The 21554-nt window shown below is 37.2% G+C and overlaps 1 protein-coding gene across 1 annotated transcript; it reads left to right on the forward strand.

Moving 5' to 3' along the window:
• The first annotated feature begins 1737 nt into the window (after positions 1–1737).
• On the forward strand, positions 1738–21300 carry CPB1 (carboxypeptidase B1). Its single transcript, XM_010172414.1, has 11 exons — positions 1738–1808; positions 1915–1990; positions 3620–3744; positions 6161–6260; positions 7311–7412; positions 8193–8294; positions 10864–10974; positions 11073–11163; positions 11847–12049; positions 19765–19849; positions 21077–21300. The coding sequence occupies exons 1-11, from the start codon at positions 1738–1740 to the stop codon at positions 21262–21264; spliced, it is 1254 nt and encodes a 417-aa protein (XP_010170716.1). The 3' UTR covers positions 21265–21300.
• Positions 21301–21554: the final 254 nt, after the last annotated feature.

Genomic DNA, 21554 nt, shown 5'->3' on the forward strand with positions numbered 1-21554 from the left:
TGTGATTTGTGTGATTACTTCTTGTGATCATTTATTCATTGCAAGATCTGGGCTTGATCAGCTCCACTATTGTCTTAGCAGTGTTCATGGAACAGACCATTTTATCTGATACTGTAGATCTCATCATCGTAAAATTAAAAACATCTAAAGACTCTGCAGGATTGTTTTGGCACTCTGTCAGAACAACTCCTGCTGTCATCTTTCTTAGGAGACTTGACGCTCAGTAAGATTATTGCTGGGCAAGAGCCTGCAGTGCTACAAATTAGATCATTAATTGTAAATTAAGTTCAAACCCTATGATTTGGCAAAGACAGTTTTGGATAAATAGGGTCAGTGCAGTTTTGGAGTCTCCTTTTAGGAACATATTAATCATGGGTCATATTGTTAAGCGCAAACTGCTGCATTTTTGGTACATTGATTTTAACAATATATTTCTAGGTATCTGTAAGGATGTTGCAGCTTTACTGAACTGACTCCAGGGAACCTCATAAAAAATAAAGTGGAGAGTCTGATACCACATTCATTCTTAAAATTGTCATTGACAATTCCAATTTTTGCACTTCAAAACTGTAACTATGTCTTTTAATCTGAGATTTGTATTTATTAATTTTCTCATAATTTTTCACATATTATATGATACGCATATATGTAGATTTCTGAAAAATAGCAGACATGGAGTAAAAGACCATCTTCAAGATTATCTATGTCTGAACCCTTTAAATTTGTCTGATCACTTAAGCATAAGAGAAAAGAGAATTGAATTCCATTCTTTATATATTTATACACTGATTCATTTAAAGGTTCCCTGTTGAAAGCATCAGCCACCTCAGCACACAGAATCAACAGTCAATTAACATTACATTTAATGCCAAGTACTCCTTAATGAAAACTAAACAGATGCAAGTGCAGTGATGCAAGCACACTATTGTTTCTCAGATAGCTTAGGCACAACATGAAAGGTAAAGCTAAAAATGCTTTTGATTTGATCTTCTTGGCCTACATGTAATGCCCACAGTAGTGCTTAACTTGAAAGATATTTACCTCTGACACTTACATGATTAAATTAGGGAATATGCAAGAATCAATGAATGTATCGTGCAGAGTATATGTACAACTCTACTGTGACTAAAAATTTCTACACACTCAGTTCTGCAGACACCTAACATAAGTTTCAGTGAAGTGACTGAGTTAAGAACAAGTTCAGTATATTTCTTTGTTGTTGGGGAAAAAAAAAAAAGACAACTGGTACATCCCAACTGTGTTTCCTCTTCTGTTGTTAGTCAGCCCCATACCATTCAGGAAGAGGGACAATGCTGTGTGATTAAGACCAGTCACACTGCAACATCTGATAGACAACCACCATTACAGTAAGTAACAATAAAGTATTACAAAGTTTGTAATCCAGCAACCAAATGATTTAAAAAAAAAAAAATCAACCGAAATTCACATAAAACAGAAAATAACAAAGTAAATTTAAATTCACTTTCTCATATCAAGAGTTTCTCATAATTAGCAAGATTCTTTAGCCAGCCCACCTTGGGACTTTCACCTGTTTTCACAGGTGTGGAATAAAACACATGTTATAAATAGTATGTAAATAGAACAAGGACAAGGGAACAATCTATCAGTTGATCAGTGGGTTGTTCTGGTGTATAACTGATAAAAAGCAGGACAAAACAGTTTATAAATGCAGCACAGAAGAACTGAAAACCTCACGGTTTTTTTCTTTAAAAAAAAATGTGGGTGCTCTTGGTTCTCATAGGTACTGCAGCTGTTTCTGCTCACCTGCAGGATCTTGCCTTTGATGGGTAAGAACAGACATCAAGATATATATTTGCACAATTTCTTCTGCATGAGCAAAAGCCTTTCAATTGACTTACCTGTTTCAAATCCAACCTTTTTCTCCCCTTTCAGGCAGAAGGTGTTTCGTGTGATTCCGCATAATGATGAACAGGTGGAAATCATCAATTCCCTTGCCAGCAACATCCAGGTAAAGAACTTGGGGAAGGGGCTATATTGCATTTGAAAGGAACATTTCCCCTTTTGTTCAACTAACATATATCTTACAAAAAAAAATCATGCTACTGAACTAAAGACCTAATCTTGTTTCCATTCAAGTCAGCTCAAGTGTTTCTTCAGAAGGAACAGGACAAGGCGATAAAGCTAGAGCTTCGCAAATACAGTCCAATATCTTCCTAGAAAGTCTGGTTAACCCTGTCTGAATATCAAAGTGCCCACCAAAATTTATTAATAGAATAAGTTAATCTGAAATGATGTATTCAGTATGGAGTGCTTTCAATAATGTATTAGATAAAACATGGAAATTTCAACTGCTAGAACTTTTACCTTTATAGGCAAAACATTTTGCTCATGTAAATAATCTAAAAATCCATACTCCTAACAACTTTAACTTTTCTTTGGCCTCTAGACTCTCATGTCATCTTTTCTTCTCTGACTTTCCTTTAAAGCTTCCTTTCTCTCCAACTAAGCTGCATGTTTCTTACTGACCTTGATGTAGATATATGATGGCACCATGACATGAGAAAAAACAATAAAGACAGCAAATGTGTTTTCAATATTTCTCTTCAGCTTTGATGTTGTAAAATAGCTGTTGGTGAAAAAGACACCATGAACTGTAGGATGAAAGGACAGTATTTTTAATGAAATGCAGATGTGGACAACTATCATCAACAGGCTAGTATAGCATGCTGGAACATTATTCTGTAGAAGAATATACTATTGGAATGGTGCTGCCAAAATTAAGAAAAATAGTATATTACACTTGCTTTTAAGTGTGTAGTATAAAAGGGGATTGTTTGTTTTCTTTTAAGCAAAGGAAATATCCCTGGACTACCCTTGTTATAGAAAACAGTCAGGACTGATGTAGTAGTATATCCTGGAACAGTCATCTCACTTTAAGACACACAGTTTATGAATATGCCCACCAGCCCCAATTTCATTTACATCCATGAGACGAAAGGCTGAAAAGGCATTAGGTTAGCAAAGCAGCTTTGCTTTCAGTGGCCTTAAATGAGGCAATAAATCCAGAGGTCTGGAAACTGACTTCAGCAAAAATATGTGAAATAGTAATAGCACTTCCATTCAGCCACCCTGAACTAAACATCTTCCAAAGGCACAGGTTCCTTATACCAACCTTAGTGAACTGAGTTGTAAAAGCACTCATACAGACAATGGTCTTTCCCAGCTGATTGATGTAAGGTCTTCATCTAGTATCCCTCTTCTACTGAGTTAGGAGCCTATTTCTGTCTAACGCTTATATGCAAAAACCTTCAATGAAATCTGTACAAAAAATAAAAGAAGTTGTAAGGATATTTATAAAATTCATAAGTCTGTATGCACTCAAATGCTGTAGAATACTTGGCATTTGTGAAACTGTCACTGCCATCTCCAGAATTCTGCCATATAAATTGCAGGTCTTAATCAATTTCCAGTTAAAATTTAGGTTGATACTTCTGGCAAGCAAAGTCAGGTCAGTGTAATAGCATAGGAATTAAATTCAGTATATTAATCACAATCACCGTCACACATACACCCACCTAAAAATCACAGCCATATGTATGTATTTATTTGCTTATGTATTAATTTGATCTTATTTCAGGTTGACTTTTGGCAGCCAGACTCTGTCATGCTGGTAAGGCCAAATATGCAAGTTGATTTCCGAGTTGAAGCTGAAGAGTCTTTTGAGGTTGAAGATCTTTTGAAAGAAAGTGGAATGGAGTATCGGTAAATTTGTTCTTACTACTGGATTTTAAATAGGAGATTAAATACTGGGGAAAATGTGTTTTTCATATTGGTCAACTGATCTTCCTGTCACAAACTTTATCCCTCCTGTGGATGCCTCTACTGGGTTCAGCTTCCCTATGGCAGTTCCTATGGATTGTATCTCCTCTGCGTTAAAGGGGTGAGGTGAAGCATTGATAGAGGTATGAGACAGGAAGCAAAGACTTACTACCAGGAACTTCCCAGAGGTGAAAGCTCACTGCAGTTTACAAGGGCACAGCATGGAGGGGACAACAAAGATTTCCCACTAAAGACAAAATACAGCAAAGGTCCAGAAAGAGCCAGAAAGTACACCAGACAGGTGCATGCTAGTATCAGGCAACTAGCATGCTAGTATCAGGCAACTGGAGCCAGAAAATGGTAAGCCCCAAGGGCCACCATGAGGGGCTCCCAACTGAGTTCTCTAAGTTGCAGGACATTAGCTAGAGGGGCAAAACAATCCACCTGGTGACAAAGAGAAGACAGTTGCCAGGTGAAGGGCTGAAGGAGCAGGGGAGAACAGATTCCCAGGACAGCCTTGGGGTTACTCAAGTCACACAGCAGATCCACCGCAAGGATTTCTCCAAAGAGAGAGCTCTTAATTGACTTAAATATTTTATAAGTATACTACCCAAAAGTAAAAAAGCCCTGAGTTTCCATGATTTAATGCAACTGCAGCATAAGTGGAGGGAATAGACCACACTGCCACATTATACATCCCTAAGAACGAAAGCACTGTAGTGAGTAGCACTAATGGGAGGGTATGGAGAAAAGAGCAGGACGAGGCAACTGCTTAAACTTCATATCTTCCAGTCACTATGCAAGCATTAACCGAGGATGAGGAGTGGACTTTGGGCTGGAGTGGAATGGGGCTGTCTGTCCTCATTGCTCCTTTAGCTCCACCTGAGCTCTTCAAATTGTTTTGGCCCAGTTTGATTATCAGGCTTCTTCAATGTGTAATAGATATTCTGTCAACATCGTTTACTGAGACACTGAAAGTCAGTGTTACCTGATCAAATTTTCATTATTTCATTTGGCTGAGTGGAGAGTTTTTGTCTCTCAGCCCCATTGTTGTTGCTATCAGACCAAACTCCTTTATTAGACACCACACAGTTCTCATTAAATATAACTTTTATAATCTGAAAAATCCAAGGATAATCTATCCCTAAACTTACTGGTTTCATGTTAACCATGTCTGATTTGAATGCCACTGGGGGAACAAAATCTAAAAAAATTCTAAAAGAAATGATTTTCAATAGTGCCACAGCCCACGTACAGCACAGGAATCCAAATTCAGTGGAATTTCCTCTTTGGCAAAGGAGGAGTTACTCTACACGTTAGTTTTTCCTATAACATTAATGAACTCCCTCAGGTCCGTGCACAAATCTTTTGATTGCAACAAAGGCCATAATGTCTGGAAGGCGTCCCTGACAAACTTGAGTGGAGTGTCCTTGTGACAACCCAAGCCATTACAGTTCTTTTGAAGTGCAGCTGCAGTGCCATGACACCACGTCAATGTAGTAATTTAAACTGTTTGTTCTGAAGGCAGGTGGCACCTCACAAACTGGCTCTTCTATCCAAATCACAAATGATCAAGGACATATCCTGGATGAGTAAGATTTGTAAGAATGTTAAGACAAGCACTAGAAAAACAAGAGGACTTCATTTTTTATAGCCAAGGTTGAAATATAAGCAAAAGGTCCCCGAGAGTAGATTGACAATGAGTTGTGCCTTTGTGTCAGCCCCAGGGAAAGACAAACGGGAGATTCAACCAATTCAGTCAGGATTCTGAGGTTTCTTGCCATTGTGTGCTCTACTTTCATAGCCTGCCTTACATGCAGTAAAGTAGCTTGTCAAACCACACCTAAACTTTGGAAGATTGGTTTGACAAAAAATTTCATCAGGCAAACATCTCAAGTTGCTGCATGGGAGTGTTACATTGCTGCAGTCTAACTGTCCCCCAGTGTCAGTTAAGTTCAAGAGAGGGTCCTTTTCCTATTGAGGCAGAGGTAATCTAGCAACACGAGATCAGCCCAGAGCTCATTTTCTACACACACAATGTCTCAGCATTGCCATTCTTCCTGAAGCAAACTGTTGCCACCCTGGAGGTTTGTTAGTATGGGAGTAAGTAGGCAGGTGCTAATTAGGAGGAAGCTATTGCTCCCTGACCATTCTCATGGCAAGGCTGAGGCAGGAAGTAGATTAAAATTTGAACCTCATATATCTTCTTTTCAAATGCAAAATACAACCCTCCTACATTTTACTTCACAATCTATGTGGCCTTAATTCCAGGAAGACCCTGAAATGTCTGTCTGGTGCTTATTTTCCTGCTAGCAATTTGTATGTTTCTCTTTACACTTCTTACGGTGCCTTATTGCAGAGTTCTGATTGACGACCTGCAGGCTGCACTGAATGCTCAGTTTGACAGCAAAGCTCGTACCACTGGACACGGCTATGAAAAGTACAACAACTGGGAAACGGTAAAGCCTAGAAGTTTGCCACTTTATTAGTTCAATACCTTAGCCTCTATAGTCAAAATGGCTTCTGATACACTTCCAGCTTTCTTCCCTTTTCCTCTTCTGTTACATCCATTAATACGATAACTCCTTCTCCAAACTCTCCCTCCTCTTCTCTTTTATTGCTCATTACCAAGTTAATCTGTACAACCCATCCCCCTACACCTCTGTCCTCTACTCCTGCTGCAAAGAAACTCTGGCAGAAATCCAATGACCAGGCTGACATGCTTCACTACTAGTTTGCTCTTTCCTCTTCACCCCTTCTCTCATCTCCTCTGCTAAAACACTTGACTCCATTCCTTGCCCCAATTCTAACTCTTCATCTTCTCCCACAAGCTTTCCCCTCCACCCTCCTTTTTTCATTTTCAAAGCCATGCTTTTTCTTAGTTCCTAGATAGCTCTTTGGGCATTAAATGCATTTTTTTTGTGTGAATGTGACAACTTTTTTGTGAGCTTCTGAAGGCACCTGTAACAAAGTGAATCTGATCTAATATTAAGATAATAAAGCCTGTTAGTACTTTCCTTAAATAATAAATGCATGAAGGAGATTTTCTTTCTTTTGTATCTGGCATTGGTGGACTGTTCCTACAAATCCTCGTCCAGCACTTCTGTCAGTAATTCAAGAATGATGATGAATAAAAGAGCCATGAAACTGAAAAACATTACAACATGTAGAAGATTTAAGGCATTCAATCTACTTAGCTTAAAAAGAAAAAAGTTTTCTTTTAAGAGTCTTGAAGGGTTGACAAGGTCATAACTACACAGCGTTAGCATTCAAAGAGTTTTGTAATCCACCAGCCATACTCCAATGATGGGTTCAGATAAATTCATACTAGAAAATCTTAATTCAGATGTATAGCTCTAGTTCAATTAATTCTTAGAAATCTACAAACTGTATTAAATATTAGGTCAAGTTAGATGCTCAGAAGGACTGTTCTGACTTGAAGTCTGTGAATTAAGTATTCTGGACCTGAGGACAGAGACATCAGTAAATTTAACTTCCTTGTTAAACAGATAGCTGCTTGGACAGCTGATATTGCTGCTCAGAACCCAGACCTTGTCTCTCGCAGTGTAATTGGGAAAACACATGAAGGACGGCCAATGTACCTTCTCAAAGTAAGTGCTTTGATTTCCTTGTGCCAGACTTTTCCTCTACTAACCTCCATAAGATTATGATGTCTATTAAAACACCAATGATGCTAAGATAGTAATAGTAATTTTGCAAAAAAATCTAATACATTTTGTTCACTAGTACTATGATTTTTTCACCTTTTTATGATTTTTTCTTTATATAAAAGAAAATATAATGAATCATTAGAAAGTTCAGACATACAAATTTAACCGCACTCCTGAGAGCTATTGAATGACCATCTACCTTTATGTTCTCTCCATCTGTTTTTTCAAACTCATTTACTCTAAAAGGATCTATAAATGTCAGACTCTCTAGCAATAGGCAATACATATGTTTGTGTCTTCATCATATATAATTTTTGGCATAACTCTTACAAATAAATAAGATATGATGACTAAAATAAAGGTGAAAGGATAAAGATTACTTACCCAAAATTGCATAAGCATTTACAATAATTTATCAGTCAAGCACAAAAGATGAACTCTTATTGACACTACAGAAAATAAATCAAAAGTGCAGAATAATCAAACAATTTGGGGAGTGGAAGCTTATCTACAATAAAAATTAAATTATTAAGAGTCTATTGTTTTAGCTTGAACATTATGGTCAGCTACAGCTGAGAGTGCTCCATAGATTTCCATTTAATCAAGGAATGCTATATTTGTATAAACTTTGACTTTTTAGGTCAGCAAGCTGACTGACTTGTTCTGCATGCAAATTATTTTGTTCAAGACCTGCATTTTTTGTTGGGTTTTTTTTTCTAGATTGGAAAAAGTCATCCAAATAAGAAGGCTATCTTTATGGATTGTGGTTTCCATGCAAGAGAGTGGATCTCCCCTGCTTTCTGCCAGTGGTTTGTGAAAGAAGTCAGTAAGCTTAATGATGAAAAAGTATTTTCAAATTGCAACTATGTATGTTTAAGAAAATCTCAAGTGAGCAGCTAAGGCCACTGCAGATTGCCTTTTTACCTCTAAATACCTGTCCGCATATCCCTTCTCTCACCTCAGGTGGTTAGTGTATAACTACTTAAACCAAATCTTAACAGTTGGACCTGTAATCTTTCAGCAGTTTAAGACTACCTAAGAGCATGTGTAAGAGGTACTGACAACTACAAGGGTTACGTACACAGTCTACAAATTCTTTTTTGCACCTGCAGTCAGAGGAAGGTGAGAGACAAGCAAACAGATCTAGTAACACTATAAACATAGTCACGTTCTTTACATAGTCATAAGGAGTAGGGAATAAGGAAATTGAAGGGCACATCAGAAGGCACCTGAATGCACATCAGAACAGCTGTGTTCCTATGGCATCCGGTGCTGTATTCCCTGCAACCAACTTTACTCAGTAAGGCAACAGAGAGGGTGAAAACCTACCCTCAGCTAAACTACACCCAAGAGAGGAAGACTATAGAAGCTCCCTAAACTCCAATCAGGAAGAGGAAAATGCTTATACATCCTTTTGAGTTGCCACTTCGAGTAGTACAGAATGGTTTATAAAACACAAAACCATATTCAGGAAAGAGCTGCACAGGTGAAATTAGCTTCATTTTAGGCTGGGATATATAAAAATATATATAAAGCAGGTGGGAATTATCAAATACTGCAGTCTTTTCTACAGAGAAGAGGTATATCCCCCCTCAGCAGGGGGAGATCAATCAACTTATTGGAACAACTCACTGACCAAATCTCAGATTTTGTAAGAATTTCTGCTTGAAGATTAAAAAAAAAAAAACCAACAAACTCAGAAGCAGCAGCTGGACTTAAAACTCAAGTAAAGGTAAGCCAAAGTACGTGAGTGAGCCACACTGGCAGAGGCCTTGGTGGCAGCTATAATCTCAGTCTTATCAGACAGCCATACGGTTTTGTGTAGGGAGCAGTGGAAATTGAAAGTGACATCTCAGTGGAGTCAATGGGAATGTGATTTCATTATCTCCTAATAAGGCTGCAGGCAGTATGTGCTACCATTTTTCTCTTAGCAATTCACGTCACTACAGCTGCCATTTTCACTGTCTGGTCACTTAATTAATGGCTCTACCTGACACCAGCAGTGGCTCTGCTCAGTAGATGCAAGTGTGGATAGGCAGAAGTGCTTTAAAAGCACAGTCCCCCAAGTGTCATCAGCAGTTCACTTGGGATTGCTTCTAGACACACAAAAAAACCCAAACCCTAGAGAAAAACAAGAGCAAGGTGGATTGTTATATGTATCTCCAAAAAAAACCCCTCAGCATAAAAAAAACAGAACAGGAAAAAGTAAGTTCTAGTGATCTGAAACTAGAAGATTCTAGATCTTCTAGATTCTGTATCCAACCTTCCCACTTGCTAGTTACAGGACAACAGATGCCTTTCTCCATCACTTTGCTCCCTGTGTTGTCCCTTACATCTGTATAAAGGAAACACGGGTGCAACGTACTTGTTAAAGCAAATTTCCATGTTCATTGCATGCTCTCTCAACACTGATATAAATCTGTGAACAAGCATACAAAGTACCAGGCCATGAACCATGAGGATATACAAGTTTATAGCAGGAGTTCTTCTCTTTGTTATTCAATACCTGAAGGGGCTACAAGAAAGCTGGGGAGGGACTTTTCACAAGGGCAACTAATGACAAGACAAGGGGAAATGGGTTTAAACTGAAAGAGGGGAGGTTTAGATTAGATATTAGAAAGAAGTTTTTCACTGTGAGGGTGGTCAGACACTGGAACAGGTTGCCCAAGGAAGTTGTGGATGCCCCCTCCCTGGAAGTGTTCAAGGCCAGGTTGGATGAGGCTTTGAGCAACCTGATCTAGTGGAGGGTGTCCCTGCTGATGGCAGGGGGATTGGAACTAGATGATCTTTAAGGTCCCTTCCAATCCAAACCACTCTATGATTCTATGATTCAACACGTGTCTGGAAAAGTGCAGGGAAAAATCTGCCTCCCTATGAATACAAGCATCCATAGCATTATGACTGGGAACATGTAAGGATGTTCTTTGGAAATATTCTCTATAATTCTGGTTATTGATGAAATTTCTCTGCACAACAGATATAAAAAATTGGAATGTTTTTTCCTTCTCATATAAATTAAACCCAAATCTTCAAGGTGACAGGATGCAGGGAGAATATATGAACAGGAACTTTATTCTGTCTTTGAACAAGAAGCTAGTATATGGAAATCTCTTTCCAGTGATTTATTATCCTGTTCAAAATCAACATTGCTTTAACATATAATTTATCTACCAGAATGAGATGGCTTTCTAACAGCAGTGTGTCTCAGGTCAGTATAAATCCTCTAAGTACAGGTAATATCACAGAGCTGCCATCTCACATGGTGCAGTGAGCTGGATGACTTTACCCACCACATTCATTAATTCCTGACCCAGACCCAGGCCTTTAAACACACACACGAGAGACAGATCTATGAAGGCATCACCAGCTTTATCTATTTTTCTCCAACTAGGCTGTTGAGACCTATGGAAAAGATACTGTCATGACCACACTTCTCAACAGCTTGGACTTCTATGTTTTGCCTGTTGTTAATATTGATGGTTATGTTTACACTTGGACAAATGTAAGTACCTTCTTCTTTCTCAAGAAAAGTATCGCTGGAAAAGCCAACTGTTAGAACTTTCTCTTAGTTTTGATCGATGCTTCACCTTTCTATTTCAGAACCGCATGTGGAGAAAGACACGCTCCAAAAATGCTGGTAGCCTTTGCACTGGTACTGATCCCAACAGGAATTTTAATGCTGGCTGGTGCAGTAAGTGTCTCCTAACAATAGCAAGTGATCATACAGAGGTGTGATAGCCAAAATGCTTAATTATAGATTTTTCTCGACCTGATGGTTGGTCCAGTTCAAGCTTGAGTGAAGACCACCAGTATAGCTTTGTGGAGTAGCTTTTGTTGAATTTTTGGGGCAGTTTGGGGTAAAAAAAAAAAAAAAAAGACCTTGGTTACTAGCATTATCACTATGGCTACTTCTATGAACATATATATACACTTACACACACATACACACACACACTCTTCTATGAGTTGAGAACAGAAACTGAAAGTTTGCTTTTGGTTGGTATCACTCAGTGGAAAGAGGTTTCTTTTGAGTGGTTTCCACTTGGTTGTTCCTGGAAATGTCCTAGAAATGGGGAAGACATGCAAGGAGAGGATTATTAAGTACTGAAGCAAATCAATATCCTAAATCACTTGGATAAGATATGGCTTTACATCAATACTCGTGTTCTTTCAACTATGCACACTGTACAAAGCATATTTAGTTAATGCTATGCCATGTTGTCCAGTGTCTTAACTATGCAATAAAATAGTTCCTCCTCTCAAGGCATGTGTGTCAGTAAGATTTCCAAAGCTTATCTACAAAAGTGGTGTAATATGACTCTCCTAACAAGCAATTTTTCATTAAATACTCATTAAATTCACCTTTCTTCCCAGCTCTTGGGGCCTCAAAAAACCCCTGTGACGCCACTTACTGTGGCTCTGCACCTGAATCTGAAAAAGAGACCAAGGCTTTGGCTGATTTTATTCGTGAACATCTTTCTACAATCAAGGCATACTTGACAATTCACTCCTATTCTCAGCTGCTACTGTTTCCTTATTCATATACTTACAAATTACCATCCAATTCCGAGGAACTGGTAAGTCTCTTTGTCATTTTAACATAATGAAAAGAATTAGTACAAATCGTCACTTGCTATTTAGGTTCATTTAACTTCAAGCAGTTTCTTTAACATCTGGAAAGAATCTTTACTTTCAGTTTTTGAAAATACTTGAGCCTTCTTTAATTTCCACATACACAATGAATTTGCCACAAGATTGAGTTTGTCATCCAGTCATGCTATGCAGAAATCCAGTATGCTGTGCAGCACTGCTTCTTCCTGACTTAAGAGGTTGCTGTGTATGTAGCTTTAATACATTACAGAGAAACATTATGCCCTGTAAGCCAAGCTAACAGCTTAATAGATTGTAATAACTATGAAATTACTGAACTGGTATCATCAACAGCAGACAATCTCTGTCTACCACTTCCTACTGAACCTTAGTTCTCACTGAAGTAAAATGGTGAAACTCCTATTGATACAGGCTCAGGACAATGAGGCAGTTTTTGTCAAAAGTATAATTAAAAACTGTTAGATACAAAACAGGTTAAAAGTTTGAGTTCTGTGGCCTTTCTAAACCAGCCCGGATTCAAAAACACGTTTTATTTGGAAGAGGAGAGGATTTTTTCAAGTTCAACTCTTCTTTTATTCATCCTAGAGAAAGGCCACACCCCTAACACCATTTGGGTAAGATAACAACACTCTGGAATATTTTTTTTATCCTTAAAAACAGAGAGAGGAGTTAAAACTAGTAAATGTGTATAAAAGTTGTAAACATTTTATAATGCCAAGAATCAACAATCGTGAATAATAAAATGACTTCAGTTCTCTGGCATATTAGCAACTAGAAGCTGTTGGCAGGGAGAACAACACAGCAAAACAAAACAAACAAATCTTGATTCCCCCTCTTCCCTGGATGTTGCCAAAAGTCCAAGGCAACAACACTGTGTGTTGCTCTGCTGTGCAGGTTTGACAGATTTATGAGTATTCCCAAATAGATGTCATTATTTTGAAGCACAAATACAAACTGAAGCCAACAGTGGAGTTCCTTGTTACATTTTTACAGCTTAAAAGACAAGATGAAATTAAGAGGATGATTTTGTTTTCTTAATTTATATTCCAGAAATTTTAAATTTTAATTATTCCAGGGAACTATAGTAATTTCTTGTCTTCAGTTTTCACAAACGCTTCATATTTCACACAACGCAGTTCAGTTTAAAGTAACAAAATAACATAAAATACTTGAAGCTGCTTTGCTGTCAAGATCACAAAGTTCCCATGTGTTAAAAATTTGCATGACATTCTGCCCAATTTTTTGAATCAAGAGCAAATGTGATGAAACATAACTAAAAGTACAGCACGTTTCTCACAGTATTAAATTGAAAGTTTGCATTGACAGCACATTATTAAAACAATCCTTAACAATAAGAAAAACCTATGTGCTTCTCTAGATTTTTAAATTCTTTTATTAAATTAAAATTTTTATTACCAATGTTCTATTCTAATACACAGTAAAATTTAATGAATCACCCACACTAAGGTTCTATGATTTTTATCAAAAACCACCTCTTATTTCCTGACATAAGTGACAATTCTGCTAATATCATTCAGCATAAGAAATAAATAGCTCAGGAATGCAGGCTATATATTTCTCTCCAACCATTTGATTTAACTTTGTAAGTTAGTCTTTCCAACATCAGTTTATCCTATATTTTAAATTGGGCATACTGATCCCAGAGGGAGCTCCATTATTTCCCACTACAAAGCAATCACAGATCTCACCACCATGACAAGGTGACCTTATAAGTATTTTTCACATCTTAATTAAGTGAAAATATTTCCTGTATTGGTGATCTCAACAAAAAGACAGCAGGATCCCAGAGGTGTTCAACTTGTACAGTATCTGATTTTAACAAGGGAAGACTTCTTGCCAAAAAAATCCTTCTTTTGGAGAATGAGATCAGAGTATCACCCAATCAACATTGCCCATAGTTGGGATAATTAAACAGAAAGGGCCTAATTCACTCCAGTGTCAGTGAATTAAATAGAAAGACTGACTTCAACAGGCTCTGGGTCAGGTTCAAATAACTTCAAATAGTTACTTCAAATAACTAAAACATACTAATTTACACTGTGACTAAAGAAAATTTAAGATTTTCCAATCAAAAATTGTACTTGCTTGAAATGAGACAGCTAGCAAAAGAGGTAGTATTTTGTATGCCAATTGTTGTGTTTAATGTCTAAAAGTTCTGTCTAGATTTAGAATTTAGAGAAATGCTGCAGAATGAGAATCTCAACTTTTAATAGAAATAAAAGGATCATAAACCATTTTGCAAATGAAGAAGCAAAATTTATAGTGCCATTATCTTATCTTAGATGTTATTTTTACTCTGACAGATCTAATAAATTAAAGGAAATATAGTTGCAATTTCTTATCTCTTTCAGTGAGCAGCTGGACATGTGTTTAAACAAAACCTCACATGTCTGCTTATCATTAACAACATTTTGTTCCATTGTATTTAATTAAAGGTAGCTTAATAGCATGGGGCTTATGCTGCATTCCAGTGTCTGAGATATAGAAGGGCACAAAAATTCAGTAATTTGAGACTGAAGATACTAAGTCTGCAGAAGAAAAAGATCTAGAGAATGCTTAGTGTTGCACAAAACTTTCACTGTTATCCAAATAATACTTAAACAACAAAAATAAAAACACTCAAGAAAGGAAAATCTGGGTCAGGAATTTCGCAGAAGTTACACAATATTCTTGTGATGACACCCTGAAAGAAACATGTACTCCTTCTGGTGAATCACATTTTGCCTGCTTTATAGTCCTCTTGATTTATTCTTTACTATACCCTGGAGTGTTACCCTGCACACAGAATACAAACTTGAATCCATCTCCTACAAAGAACAGAAGTGTTTGCTTTTCACAGTTAAAAAAATGTGCTTGGCAAGACCAGTATCTCTCCACACCCCAAAAAGATTCTTTTCATCTTTATTTTACTATTCACATTTTTGTCCTCTTGCAATAAAAGAACATTTTTCATAAACAGTCCAGCCTATATTTTTTAATCAGTTCATATTTTGGCCTTGGCTTCTTATTAGGTCACCCTATGCTTTCCTCACTTTCAGAAGACAAATCTAGCTTTATCAATTCTTGTCTGTATTTGAATTGGCTCTGAACTATGATTTAATAGAGCAGAGGAATGTGCATCGTGCCCTTCCTTCCTTTCCAGGTTCCATTTCATCTCTCAGTTAAACAACAAACTCGGCGCCAAATATATGTCTGTAGACAGCTCATCCCCAGTGTCAGATTAATGATTGTGTATTATTACAATTTGGCAGGCTGCAGAATATTATATTTACAACCCAGGATAATTTTCTAGACATGGGATTTCAGTTTGCATTATTTGAAGGTGTACTCCAACCTGCACTGGTTATTAAGCTCACCAAAACTCACCTTCCATACTGGGTTGGTCTAGCATTTAATCTCCCCTTGAGTGTTTAAAATAGGATACAATAGAAAGTGGAAATATGCCCAGAGTCTGTGCAGCCTGCAGGAAGAGTAAATTTCAAATATCCTGCATGACTTTGTGAATATGAGTTTGATTATCTAACCCAATGCCTTGGAGCAAAGCCTTTTCCCTCCTGCCTTTATTCCTGAAGGTGTTTAAGATATATCAAGACCTGTGGGTAAGAATTTTTGAACAGCAAAAATCATATTATCTAAGAGACACAGACATACCAATGTGGAATTGCAACCTATGCTGCTGTTGTATCTGCGCTGTTGCAAACTCTTGTGATTGTACTACATGTTACAAGTAAATAATGATAAAGTCAACTGGGAAGCACAACAAGCAGGAAGTAGGAAGAAAAGCAGTATTTGGAATTGGCTTTACAGCTCCTCCACTGAGTTTGCCACAACAGAACTGCTCCGTACGGACAGTCTCACAATGGTGAGAAGGACGGTTTTAGTAGCAGCATCTTCCAGATGAAGCTCATGTATGAATCTGTCTCAAAGACAGGATCTCCAACAGGTGTAGGGCACATTCACCTTAACTCAGTCACACTGGAAACTCTCTCACCAGAGACTGATTTCTTAAACACTCTGTGACACTGCTACAGAGAAACAGGCTTGCAAAGAAAAAAGCATCATCATACTGAAGTCCTCCACTAGGCTGGATTCCCTGGACTCTTGGGGAAGATGCTTGACTACAAGCAACAACAGAATAGTGAACTAAATTACACATCAGTCATGGACTCTTTTGAGGGGAGTCTGTTTTTATTGGCAATACAAGAAGCCCCAGAAGTTTAGCTTAATTTGGCTGGAGCTAATTTTGCAAACACCACATTTTCAGACTTGCATTACAAAGGAAGTTGAGGGTTGCTTAATTAGCACGTGAGACTGACGAGAAGTGAAAATACAGTTTTCAGCCTCAGGCAAACCAGTTTGCGGTTCAGTGAGGGAAGAGAGCAAGAGGTCCAGTCAATCAGTGAAAAGGCTTCTCCAGATCACTGTCAGACTGTGAGGGCAAAGGGAGTTGTCCACATACAGCAGCTGCATAATCAACATCCCTGAAGTGTTTCTAAACAGCTGCAATTTGCTGGCAAATCTAGCCTGATGATACAAGAGTAAAATGAGAGAGATGCTCCCAAAAAAATTACCTATTAACACACAGAAGACGCTTAGCCTAACATTTATCTTGTTAGTTCAAAACTCCAGATGTGGTGAGAAAGAGAGGCCAGTAATAGATCTTTCATTAAAAGCTAATAACTGAAAAAATAGGTTTAAAGGTTGTGAATTATGTAAGATAACGGCAACTGAGAACACAGCTCTGCTGTCTCACTGGCCCAGGCACTTTGTACACAAGATCAATCAAAAAATTAGTAATTGCTGTGTAAACACAGATGGGTGATCAGTGCAGGGAGTACTACCTGCTGCTGAAATGACCAGCTCTGTGAGTTCAGCTGCAAGTCAGAAGCTGAAAAGCCATTTCTTCTCCTAGTTACAAGGTATTAATTTGGAGTTATTTCTAGGACTTCATGGCGCCAGTTGTTTCTCTGCTACTATAACTCTTAGTGAAATTTTTCGTACAAGAGGGATTCTTAACAATAAAAAAAACCCAAACAAAAATCCCCAAACAAACCACAATTTAGTTAAGCCAGTTATGCAAAGAAATCTAGAAAATCACTCAACAGCAAAGAGTATCCTCAAAGGTCAAAAAGACAGCGAAGTTTCTCCCTGCAGCTGTATTCCAACTAACATACTGAAAATACAAACCACTTTTCAAAAGCTAAATATCACTTTCCCTTTTGGAAAATGCCAGGCATTATTTATACACCTCTGCATAAATCTCCATGTTATTTCCTTTTTACGGATGGTTTTGAGTAATTATGCTATTTTTTAAAAAGGAAAAAAAAATTCTCGTATTTTGTATTTATACTCACAAGCGGTTACTTAATTTTTATTATTCAAAAAAATTATATTATGTTATTATTATTATTATTATTAAGAGGTAACTTTAGTTCCTATAAAGTTGAATTTTTTTTTTTTTTCACCTTTAGGTTTTGGACTATAAATCTATTAGGAAAGCAAATGCTAAAGAGTCATCTAAAGGAAAAAAATCAGATATCAAAACTTCTGATAAAGTTTCATTTCATGATGAAATTATAAATGCTCAGTCATGTTTTTCACTTAGAGAGGGTCATTTATAATACCACCTTGATCTCCAACCTAGAGAGCTTGAGGAAGTTGTTTATTTGGATTCCAGGCTCTTAACAGCTGGAAATCTCAACTGCTCTTTCTACAAATCTCTCTTTTTACAGCTTCCTGGCCAATAATAATAAATCCTTCAGGTAAAAATATTTCCTGGCATACTTTTTTCTGGTATCTGTTCTGGTATGATTTAAAGCTATCATTTGGCAGCTGAGTGAAAGGAATGCTCCATTCTTCCCAAAGAGCAGCTCTGCTGTTCTATTGTCCCTACCATGCAGAAAGAGTGAACACTAGTTACCAATAGGTCCATACAAAATATCAACCTGTCTTCAAAAATTTAATTTCCATTTTGCATGTATTTGAAAAAAAGAAAGAATCAGTTTACATTTAAAAATTAACTTACTATTGAGAGAAGATCTGACTCAACCTCAGCTGCTGATTAAATTTATATACTACAAACAAAAGTTGACTGAAGAAAATATGGTATCACTAGCAGATAGTAGTCCCCAACCTCTACAATTCCCTCAATATATGTTAAAAAATATTATGGATTTTTTAAAAATCAGCTTGTTAAGGGATTAAAAAAACCCAATCAAACAAACCAAAAAAACCCCTCAAAACCACAACACTGGAAAGCACTCAGCTACTCCAATTGCTCTGAATCCAAGATTGTGAAATGCAAACAACAACATTCTTCCTACAACTGCTTGTGTTTGGTCAATAGAGGGGCCAGAAACAAAATCCCACATATTCAGGTACAGCCAATGTTACAGGTGGAAGGACAAACTTCAAATACTTTTTGGTCTGACTTGTTTAAATATTCTTAATGTGCTAAATGACCACAAAATCCGACAACAAACTCCCATAACTCTATGATGTTCAAAATCCAACATTTGGGAATGGGGAAACACTTGCAATTCTTCAGTAAAGTAGGCTGCCAGTGCCAATGCAAACATATTTTGAGGCTGTTTTACAGAAGCTGAGAAAGCTCTTAACTAGTATTTTCTAAACACATTGTCTAATATGCCTTTTTGAGTAATTCACAGGAATACTTGAAGCATTAGGATGAACAGAGAATATTTTACAATATATCTTCCACTGGAAAGGAAGCCAGAGTATAACCCACAGAGAAAGAAAGGGCTTGAGGAAAGTCCTGGAATAGTAGAAGCCATTCAGCTGCAAGCTATAAAGAAAGAAATGGCAACCCATTGCTTACACTTATACAGAACATCTGCTTTCAAGAATCATTCATATTTATCATCTGCTAGTAATAGTTTTCATGTTTTATTACCAACATGCTGTATAATGAAGAACTGGAAAAGCCACACATTCCAAAGAAAAGTCTGTAATTTTCCTTAATACAAACATACAAAGCTTCACAGTACTATTGATGGGCCTGATCCAACCCTCACTGAAATCAGTGGGAGTTGAATGAGTCCCTCTGTGCACAGGAAATGAATTTAAATTAATGAGACTATATATGGTTCCAAGGTAATTTATGCCTTTTTCTGGCTGTTAATATTTATAAGACCTTAATCTGCTTCCACTTGTATCAGTGTTCAACTCCACTGACTAAACTGACTCTGCTCTGAGCATCTGCATGAATAGAAGGAAAAGAAAGGCTATTGTATGTTCACAATTTACTGTACCAAGTTATTGCTATTCTCTTAAGATTCTCTTATCTCTAAATAAGATTCCTTATTTAGTTTTAATCTTGTATAGAAAATCCTGATACCTATTGTCCCCTTACCTATCCAAACTATACTGGACTATACAGCAGGCTGTACATCAATACAGCAACACACAGACTAGACTATACTCCATTAAAGCTTGGAGAATTAACTTTTTACTGACAAGCTCTTTTCACAACAACAGGACAAGCTGTGCCTCATCAGCTACTGACATCTAGTCATTCTGAGAGATGAACAACAGTTTTCAAACAAAAACTTCTCAAGCATGGCTTTTCAGTTTATTCAACAATGTATTTGCTTAGAAAGCTTCTGAAAAATCTGCATTTATCGTTCTTCTTTTCCTACAGAACTCCATTGCTCATGCTGCATCCAAACAGCTGGCCAGTTTGTATAATACTAAATATACCTATGGCCCAGGAGCTACAACAATCTGTAAGTACTATCCTAAATATGCTAGCCATCTATATTAAGCATTACTAAGACTATCAAATACAGTTTTCCAGTGATTCTTGTTCCTCTTCCTAAGTAGTCTCCTTCTTTCTTCACATGCATATACTCAGAGGTATATATGGAATCTGTCATTTCTAAAATATGGGATGACATATTACTAAGGATCCCAGGGAGCGTGTGACCCCCTGGAAGGTAAAGTGATGCGGTAAAGTATTTAGGGATTCATTTGCATAGCATGAATTCCTAAAACATACAAAGCTTAGATTTAAACATAGAAATCTCGACCTGGGAATTTTTTGCATTTCCAATATCTTCAAGTCCAAGTGAAAAGACTGTGTGAATCCTAAAGAATGGCTTCAACCACTCTAGCAACAAGGATAATTATTTTTTTTACTTTGCATTACAGTCTGAGAAATGTACTAATTACAGTTCCATTCTTCTACCATTCTTGGGAACTCAGCTGTCAAGATACGGCCTTTGCAGTGTCAAAAGCTGAGCTGAGGCTGCCAAATCTAGATTTCTAAAACTTTAATATCTCCTAGATTTAACATCTCCTAATTTACTTAAATATGGAAACTAATCTCTTTTCCCTATTTCTCCTTCCTTAAATAATTAAAAAAAAAACCTTTAAAAAACTGTTTCTCACCATTTTTAGAACATTCATGGAGATTTTTTCCTTTAAAAATGTTTTGGTGATGCTTAGCAAATCTGGAGGCTCTTTCCTTAGCAAAAGAAACTGCCTTCATTGTACCAAAGTACTGGAAAAGGAAGGTACCATTTGTCCAGAAGAAAAAGATGGAGCTGATATCCCAGATCTGCAGTTCTTTTACATCTGTGTGAACCTCAAAAAGCTACCCAGTGAGAGGGTATTTGCTTCTGCTACCAAATCTTTCTAAACAATCCCATGCAAGCATGCAATTCTCCTGTTCTTTAGACATTGCTCCTATGGTCTCCCCACAATATTGACAAGGAGTGAGCAGTTCAGCTTGTTTACATTTGCTTGCACACATCAACTGAATGAAGCTCACAAGGGGCCTAAAGTCACATAAGTTTTTCCATGAGCAGGAGAAATCAAGCAATTCACTGAATATTCCTTTTTAACCATCCTTTCTGCATTTCTGTCTATATGACTTGTCTCTGAAGTAGATCACATTTCAATATGTAGCCACACTTTTCCAGTTAGGCTTTATTATTTTTCTTTATCAACAGATCCTGCTGCAGGGGGCTCTGATGACTGGGCTTACGATCAAGGCATCAAGTACTCTTTCACTTTTGAGCTCCGAGACACCGGTAGACATGGTTTTATTCTCCCTGAATCTCAGATAAAGCCAACCTGTGAAGAGACTCTACTTGCTGTTAAATATATTGCCAATTACGTCCTTGAGCACTTGTATTAGAATGGAGTCCTAAAAACTATTAAAGAAGGTTTTATTCAAAGATGCCTTCCTTTTTATTCTTCCCTAACAATAGGTTTTTATTTCTCATTACTTAATGTTCCTAGGCATATCCTTAGTCCACCATAGGTCAATAAAACTACAAGTTTGTCAAGAGAAATTGTATCTTTTATTAAGGCAACTGATGTAGTCAGGAGGTCTAAAAAGAAAGAACACAAGAAGCTTAAACAACTTAACATAAAGATTGCCTTAATAATTAAAATTATCTTAATTTAATCCAGAGCAGATGGGCA

Source organism: Antrostomus carolinensis, unplaced genomic scaffold, assembly GCF_000700745.2.
Source record: "Antrostomus carolinensis isolate BGI_N321 unplaced genomic scaffold, ASM70074v2 scaffold51447, whole genome shotgun sequence".
NCBI lineage: Eukaryota > Metazoa > Chordata > Aves > Caprimulgiformes > Caprimulgidae > Antrostomus > Antrostomus carolinensis.